This window comes from Lepidochelys kempii, chromosome 2 (assembly GCF_965140285.1).
Source record: "Lepidochelys kempii isolate rLepKem1 chromosome 2, rLepKem1.hap1, whole genome shotgun sequence".
NCBI lineage: Eukaryota > Metazoa > Chordata > Testudines > Cheloniidae > Lepidochelys > Lepidochelys kempii.
In genome coordinates this window covers 46,858,123-46,866,936 of record NC_136381.1, presented here as the reverse complement: position 1 = coordinate 46,866,936, position 8,814 = coordinate 46,858,123, and the positions used below count along the sequence as shown (strand labels likewise).

At 39.3% G+C, this 8,814-nt stretch overlaps 1 protein-coding gene across 4 annotated transcripts in view; it reads left to right on the top strand.

Moving 5' to 3' along the window:
* Window positions 1-252: 252 nt before the first annotated feature.
* LOC140906537 (Y+L amino acid transporter 2) overlaps window positions 253-8,814 on the top strand; it is a 46,411-nt gene continuing 37,849 nt past the window's right edge. Inside the window, exons 1-2 of one of the 4 annotated variants that reach the window (XM_073330626.2) lie at window positions 253-362; window positions 6,723-7,230. In XM_073330626.2, the coding sequence (XP_073186727.1) occupies window positions 6,726-7,230 (505 nt within the window). In that variant the 5' untranslated portion in view covers window positions 253-362; window positions 6,723-6,725. Of the gene's footprint in view, window positions 363-632; window positions 1,114-3,915; window positions 4,614-6,722; window positions 7,231-8,814 lie in introns of those variants that run through there. The other 3 variants (XM_073330627.2, XM_073330628.2, XM_073330625.2) reach the window with 3 other exon arrangements.

Genomic DNA, 8,814 nt, shown 5'->3' with positions numbered 1-8,814 from the left:
TTTATCTTTTTGACTAGTTGCTTTCCTATTAAGTCCCATTGTCAGATGTCTTGACACAGTCCAGTGGCCAAAGACTCTTGACCTGCTTGATCAGCTCTTTCGACACACCCTTTGATTTCTGAGCGTAAACTCTTTTACTCACAATGGCCTCTTATTTCATTTCATTGCACATCATGGAAAACAAGGATGCTAAATTAGTGTTCTTGCATTCATTAACTTATTTTTATGCTCTCCAGAGATTATTTCCTGGTTTGCCCTCTTTGGCTCGATATTTTACCTTGCTTCATCCTGGCCTTTGTTTTCCAAGAGCACTTTATAAAGAGGGTACTATATAATTTCAGAAGTCAAATTCAAGCACCTTGGTAAGTCCTCCTTTGCTTTACTTATTTTTAAATCTTAGTTGAAACAAAAGCACATACAATTGAAATAAGATTTACACAGATTGCCAGCATGTTTTTCAAATAATGAATAACTGTTATAAACTGTTAGGTGGACTACAGAGATACTTTTCTGCATCAGAAAAGTAACAGGATAGCTAAATATAAATAAATGTACTTGGAGTAAAGTGAGATCTGTTGTTTTCATTTAACCAGCTGTCTTGTGCTAGTTAGCAAAGTGGCTCATGTTGTGATCATTGCAGTGATGTGGAGATTACATTAGTTTTGAAAATGTTTACTTGTCATCTGGGACACTATCTTTGAGTTCAATAGTGGCTGTGGATAAATGCATTAAAATAAGTAAACAAACTTCCATTGGTCTAGACAAACATGCCTTTCTAAGATATTGTAATAGGGCTTCTGACTTTTGCACTGTCTCTTCCAGTTCACTTGGGTTGTTTGGAGACACCCGATTTCACGGAAGCCTCAGATCCTCTTTTTTGGTAGCTGCTGTTGGTTTTTATATTCCTACTAAAAATAGCAGCTGACAGCAAAGCTAAATTGAACCTCTGGGAGACAGAGAGAGAGAGAGGGTTATGCATATTCATATTCATATCACTTACCATTCCTAGTGAACCAGCTGCTTGTTTATCTAGACACAGAAGGAAGTTAAAGGGTCACTGTTCAGCTGCTTAAGTTACGGCAGCCTTTCTCCTAAAAGAAGCAGTGTCAACTGGTAAGCTTCTACTTTCTCTTTTTAATACCACTCTTAAATTTGGAGTACAGTAGCTTCTTCTTTTATTTCATCAGTAATGACATGCTTTATGGTGGTAACGATAAACTGTGGGACTGAGTGTGTCTGTAATATAGGAACCCACAAACATTTTGAGCACAGTAACCAAGCAGACCAACACTAGGTATTATTTTGCTGCATATTTTTAAAAACATAAAAGTAAGAACAACAATCTGTGGGACTGATAAGTTTCTGTTGAATAATTATTTATTCCCTTCACAGAAGATAAAGTTTTGCTTCACAGCAAAGTGTTTTCATTGCTGTTGCTTCTTCACAATGCGTAATCTTGTTTTGGTCGCCTGGCCCGTTCTTGCACTGGAATGTGTTCAGTGGCATGATCATGCCATAAGTGCTCTATTTAGAGTCTGCTGTAGCTCATGATCAGTGTCAGTCTTCTGAAGCTTGAGCCACACAGCAGGATTTCCTAAGGTACAATGGTGACCTTCGACTCATCTGTTCTTTGCACGTCCAACCAAGCATATTCATCTAAATGTGTGTGCCTTAAAGATGCGTTGCTATTTTTTTCAATCATTGCCTCTACTGTAAATATGTTGTTACTGTTTGTTTACTTTAAGGACAGAATGTGATGGATGATAGTCCTTAAAACAGCTTTTTAAACTTGCATTTGTTCCTGATCATCACAGGGGAAATGTGAAAATAGATTTCTTTTTTAAATGGCATTTGTCTTCATTGACACCACTCCCTTTATGTGTGAAACTGGAAAGCCCTTGTTTACAATGATTCTAGTTCATGGGCGCTGGATTCAGTGATGATGACATAGCAGAAGTCTCTGATCTGGGACTCCATGATGGTGGGCAGCTGATCGTCCCATGTAAGAGATTTTTCCCCCAAATGGCCTAAAATACAAGAATAAGACTGATGCATGTTCGATGCATTTCATCTGTATTTCATCTTTATTAAGGTCTGACCTTCCAAGGTGCTTGTGCTCTCAATTTCCACTAAAGTCAATAGGAGCTGGGGGTTCTCAACACCTCATAGGAAGTACTCAGCATCTTAATCTTTATTTAGTATTGTCTGCATAAAAGGCTGGGGATTTCGAAGGTCCCTAAGGAGTTAAGTTAGTAACTCCCATTGAACCAAACTTTCAAGGCCCTTTGAAAATTCCAGGCTGAATGATTAGCTCTTAGCTGAAAAGTTCACACCTTTTAAACCCCTGGCCGAGCATTGCTTATCACTTGGCACTTGTTGAATATGTCTCCATGATGCAAGTTATAATTTATTGTTATATAGGGTAAATCTACACAACAAAGAGAGGCGTGACTGCATCACATGTAGACATACCTTTGGACTGAGCTAGCTCAGACAACAATGGGTATGTCTACCCTGGAGTTGGAGGTGTAATTTCCAGATCCAGTACACCCAGCTGTACTAGTTGTGATCAAACTAATACATTAAAAAAAAATGTGAGGACCGCTCCAAGTGTATATCTAGGGTTTCAGGTGGGATTGTACTCAGGCTAGTCCATTCCACCACCCATGCAGCTGTGGCTACATAGCTATTTTTAGATTGCTAGCTCAATCAAAGCTAGCATGGGTATTTCTCCTGGAGATGGAATTCCACCTCCTGGATTGCACTGTAGAGAGAGACAGTAGGATGATAACCATAGCGTTGGGGTGTCCAGCATTTAGAGATGAGGGGGAATCATTCACACCTGGTCAAAGATGAAAACTGGCCCACCCCAAACTGAAATGTCCTGGAACAAATTAGGCCAGGCACAGCAAGAAGGGTAAAGACAGTGAGGGAATGCGTATTTAGCCCTTGATACACCTAATATAAAATATTACATCCATAAAAGCTACAGTAAAAGAACATTAAGTTTGCAAAGTCAAGCATTCAAATGTTAGGAGATGCCAGAATTAAGGTTGCCTGTGCAACCTCAATTTGATGCTCTTGTGCATATACATTATGAGGCTTTTTTTTAAACAACTAACAAAATCATCCAAAGCTCAGGACTTCGGTGGTGATGGGGGATTTCAACTGCCCAGACGTCTGTTGGGAAAATAACACAACAGGGCACAGATTATCCAACAAGTTCTTGGAATATATTGGAGACAATTTTTTGTTTCAGAAGGTGGAGAAAACTACTAGGGGGGCTGTTCTAGATTTGACAAATAGGGAAGAACTGGTTGAGAATTTGAAAGTGGAAGGCAACTTGGGTGAAAGTGATCATAAAATGGTAGAGTTCACGATTCTAAGGAGGGAGAACAGCACAATAAAAACAATGGATTTCAAGAAGGCAGACTTCAGCAAACTCAGGGAGTTGGTAGATAAAATCCCATGGGAAGCAAGTCTAAGGGGAAAAACAATTGAAGACAGTTGGCAGTTTTTCAAAGAGACATTATTAAGGGCACAAGAGTAAACTATCCCACTGTGTAGGAAAGATAGGAAGTATGGCAAGAGACCACCCTGGCTTAACCAGGAGATCTTCAGTGATCTAAAACTCAAAAAAAGAGTCCTACAAAAAGTAGAAACTCAGTCAAATTACAAAGGATGGATATAAACAAATATGTAGGGACAAAATTAGAAAAGTCAAGGCACAAAATGAAATCAAACTAGCTAGGGACATAAAAGGAAACAAGAAAACATTCTACAAATACATTAGAAGCAAGAGAAAGACCAAGGACAGAGTAGGCCCATTACTCAATGATGGGGGGGGGGGGAACAATAACAGAAAATGTGGAAATGGCAGAGGTGCTTAATGACTTCTTTGCTTCGGTTTTCACCAAGAAGGTTGGTGACGAGTGGATGTCTAACATAGTGAATGCCAGTGAAAATCTGATAAGATCAGAGTCTAAAATAGGGAAAGAACAAATCAAAAATTACTTAGACAAGTTAGACATCTTCAAATCACCACGGCCTGATAAAATGCATGCTACTCAACTCAACTCAAGGAGCTGACTGATGAATTATCTTTGAAAACTCATGGAAGATGGGAGACCTTCCAGAAGACTGGAAAAGGGCAAATATAGTGCCCAACTATAAAAAGGGAAATAAGGACAACCCAGGAAATTACAGACCAGTCAGCTTAACTTCTATACCCGGAAAGATAATGGAGCAAATAATAAAGCAATCAATTTGCAAACACCAAGAAGATAATAAGGTGAAAAATAACAGTCAGCATGGAATTGTCAAGAACAAATCGTGTCAAACCAAACTGATAGCTTTTTTTGACAGGGTAACAAGCCTTGTGGATGGGGGGAAGCAGTAAATATGGTATATCTTGACTTTAGTAAGGCTTTTGATACTGTCTCGCATAACCTTCTCATAAACAAACTACAGGTTTCAGAGTAGCAGCCGTGTTAGTCTGTATCTGCAAAAAGAACAGGAGTACTTGTGGCACCTTAGAGACGAACAAATTTATTAGAGAATAAGCTTTCATGGGCTACAGCCCACTTCATCGGATGCATAGAATGGAACATAAAGTAAGAAGATCTATCTATCTATCTATATCTATATACGTACAAATAAGTTGGAAGTAGCCATACAAATTGTGAGAAGCTAATTAGTTAAGATGAGCTATTATCAGCAGGAGAAAAAAACTTTTGTAGTGATAATCAAGATGGCCCATTTAGACAGTTGACAAGAAGGTGTGAGGATACTTAACATGGGGAAATAGATTCAATATGTGTAATGACCCAGTCACTCCCAGTCTGTATTCAAACCCAAGTTAACGGTATCTAGTTTGCATATTAATTCAAGCTCAGCAGTTTCTCGTTGGAGTCTGTTTTTGAAGCTTTTCTGTTGCAAAATTGCCACCCTTAAATCTTTTACTGAGTGGCCAGAGAGGTTGAAGTGTTCTCCTACCGGTTTTTGAATGCTATGATTCCTGATGTCAGATTTGTATCCATTTATTCTTTTGCATAGAGACTGTCCGGTTTGGCCAATGTACATGGCAGAGGATAATTGCTGGCACATGATGGCATATACCACGCTGGTAGATCTGCAGGTGAACGAGCCCCTGATGGCATAGCTAATGTGATTAGGTCCTATGATGGTGTCATTTAAATAAATATGTGGACAGAGTTGGCACTGGGCTTTGTTACAAGGATAGATTCCTGGGTTAGTGTTTTTGTTGTGTGATGTGTGGTTGTTGGAGAGTATTTGCTTCAGGTTGGGGGACTGTCTGTAAGCAAGGACTGGCCTGTCTCCCAAGATCTGGGAGAGTGAGGGATCATTTTTCAGGATAGGTTGTAAATCTTTGATGATGCTCTGGAGAGGTTTTAGTTGGGGGCTGAAGGTGATGGCTAGTGGCGTTCTGTTATTTTCTTTGTTGGGCCTGTCCTGTAGTAGGTGACTTCTGGATACTCTTCTGGCTCTGTCAATCTGTTTTTTCACTTCAGCAGGTGGGTATTGTAGTTTTAAGAATGCTTGATAGAGATCTTGTAGGTGTTTGTCTCTGTCTGAGGGATTGGAGCAAAAGTGGTTGTATCGTAGAGCTTGGCAGTAGACAATGGATCGTGTGGTGTGTCCTGGATGGAAGCTGGAGGCATGTAGGTAAGTATAGTCATCAGTAGGTTTCCTGTATAGGGTGGTGTTTATGTGACCATTGCTTATTAGCACAGTAGTGTCCAGGAAATGGACCGCTTGTGTGGATTGGTCCAGGCTGAGGTTGATGGTGAGATGCAAATTGTTGAAATCATGGTGGAGTTCCTCAAGGGCTTCTTTTCCATGGGGCTCGTTCACCTGCACATCTACCAATGTGATATATGCCATCATGTGCCAGCAATGATCCTCTGCCATGTTCATTGGCCAAACCGGACAGTCTCTATGCAAAAGAATAAATGGACACAAATCTGACATCAGGAATCATAACATTGAAAAACCGGTAGGAGAACACTTCAACCTCTCTGGCCACTCAGTAAAAGATTTAAGGGTGGCAATTTTATTTTAACACAGGCCAAACAATTGTTTGTTTTTTGTTTTCTTAATTTCATTCTCAGAAACAATTGTACTTTTTAGCTGAAACTTTCCAGAAATCAGAGTGAGTCAGGCACCCGACATGGAAAATTTTAGCCCAAATGGTTGAAGTTTGACAAAATTATAAGCAACTGAAGATAGGATCTTATAACAGAAAGTGTTTAGGCATCTTCAGTATAGGCAAAGCAACCCTCTCCACCTATATTTGTCAACTTACAAGTCAATAGACATTGACAGTCTTGAGCAGCATAACACGTATATATGTAATTAAATCTTGGTGGGAGCACTTTCAAAAAAGCCAGGAGCTCTGCATTTTCTGATAGCAATCAAAAGCTCTGGTCATTTTATCAGATTATGCTGTGCAAAACTAGTAAATATATTATTGAAGTGGCACTGTGTTGCTGATGGAAGAGAGACAGAATCTGAAATTTCACAGTGTTGTAATTGTTGGAGTCCTACCAATAAGGTAGATTTTGTTTTTTAATCAAAATTAGCCAACCAATAAGGCCCTATCAATCAGTACTGATCATGATGGTGGAGTCTGTTAATCACACAGTTAATCCCATATGTGATAGGCATTAAAAAACTGTCTCTTTCTCATTACACATTTTCAGGTAATGTCAGGCTCCTGCATCATATGCTGTAATAAAAAAAACTCATCCAAGAATGGAGTACATGAAACGGACACAGCGGCTGAAAATGTGCAAGAAAAAATGAAGATGAAACAACAAATTACTTTGCTTAATGGCGTTTCTTTAATAGTAGGGAACATGATTGGTTCTGGGATATTTGTGTCACCCAAAGGTGTTTTGATGTATAGTGCCTCCTATGGACTCTCACTATTCATTTGGGCCCTTGGTGGGATCTTTTCGTTGTTTGGAGCTTTGTGTTATGCTGAACTTGGAACATCCATTGTTAAATCAGGAGCTAGCTATGCCTATATACTGGAAGCTTTTGGTGGATTCACAGCCTTTATCAGACTGTGGTCTTCCTTGCTAATTATTGAACCAACAACTCAGGCTGTAATAGCAATTACATTTGCTAATTATATTGTTCAACCAATTTTTCCATCCTGTGAGCCGCCATATGAAGCAGTCAGGTTAATTGCAGCTGGTTGCATCTGTAAGTAAAGTTGTGATTGGTAGAAATTAATTAATTTAATGCATGTACTCATAAAAGCCTTGTCAGATTACCCTCCCCCTTAATTTTCTGTGAAAATAACAATTTTTTACCTATGACAAATTCATAAGAATGTATTCTCTCTCTTCCAGATTGCATTTTTGTGGGATGAGGGAGTGGTAGTGGGAGCTGGAGGGTGGGGAGGGAGGGTTTCCAACATTTTGACTGAGAGACACTATGATTGGTGATAGAAAAGAAAACATTTTTCTATGGATCAAGAGCCTAACCCAAAGCCTGCATTGAAGTCCATGGGAAAATTCCCTTTGGCTTCAATGGGCTTTTAAATGTTCACATATCCTCAGATAAATCAGTAACTGCTTGTGAGTGAAAACTGGTGAAACACTGACATTCCTTCCTTAACCCCTATCAACCAACCAAAGAAATAATAAAATGTTAAAAAAAGAAAAAATCAAAACCAAAAGCTCTACCTCAAGCAGAGTTTTGACCCCCAAAAGGTAGAAGTGCCGGACACTCCATGAAGTCCACTAGGGCCTTTGCTGTTGCTATGGATTTTACGTGGAAGCCTGGAAGGTAAATGTAAGTACATAGGGCTGGAAGGGACCAGCATTGAGTCCTGTCCTCTGCTATCCAGGTGCTCAGATACTACAGTGGTGGATGGCGGTATAAAACCTAATGACCCACATACACAGAACTGTGTATAATCTTTGTGCTGTTCTTGGTATATGCAACAGCATGATTAATTGTCCATGAGGCAAGATATAGCATTCCCTAAAAGACACCTGACACAGCTAGTGTATCCTGAGTAGTGAGTATAACAGAGTAGTATATACTGTGAATTCTGAGAAAATGTCTCCTCTGTAATTAATCCTGTTTATACTTCTAACATTCCCCACTGAGGCAGACAGGAAGTTAACTTCTGAAAAACAGAGACCATGATTTAAACTGCCGTCCTCATCATTCTGCGGTATTCTAAACATCTAATTAAATTCTAAACATCTAATTAAAAAGTAGATCAATTCTAATATATTTTAGTAGCTTAACTGTGATTTAGATCATCTCCCTACTTGCATATACATGGAATCTATTTCTCTCTCCCCAGCTGACCTGGTATTGTTCCATAAACTACTAAACTTCGGAGGGAATGGCGTTTAATTACAGCAGTTTCTTTAAGCATTCATTTTGGAGTCTGTCTGAGTGATTTTTGCTGTGTTCCTCATGTGGATCAGTTGCTTTGTTTTGTAACACCATTAGTTACAATGTGCTGCTATCTCACACTCTGCATGGGTTTTAAATAAAATATAAGATCCTGAAAGTGAAAGGATACATCAACAATCCAAAATCAAATATTTTTCAGTGGTAAAATAATTTCAAGTCGGGGGGTGGGGGGTGGGCGGGGAAGACTCTTTAGTCACTTGAGCTAACTCAAAAAGCTACAATTTTTCACCTAGAGCAGCCTCCTTTTTCCTTTTTGGGCAATTACGTTCATAGGAATCTACAGCTCTGCCTCTCAGTGCTAGAGGGTATTAAAAGAATGAGAAGGCTCTAATTGTTTTCTCTGCTGAAACA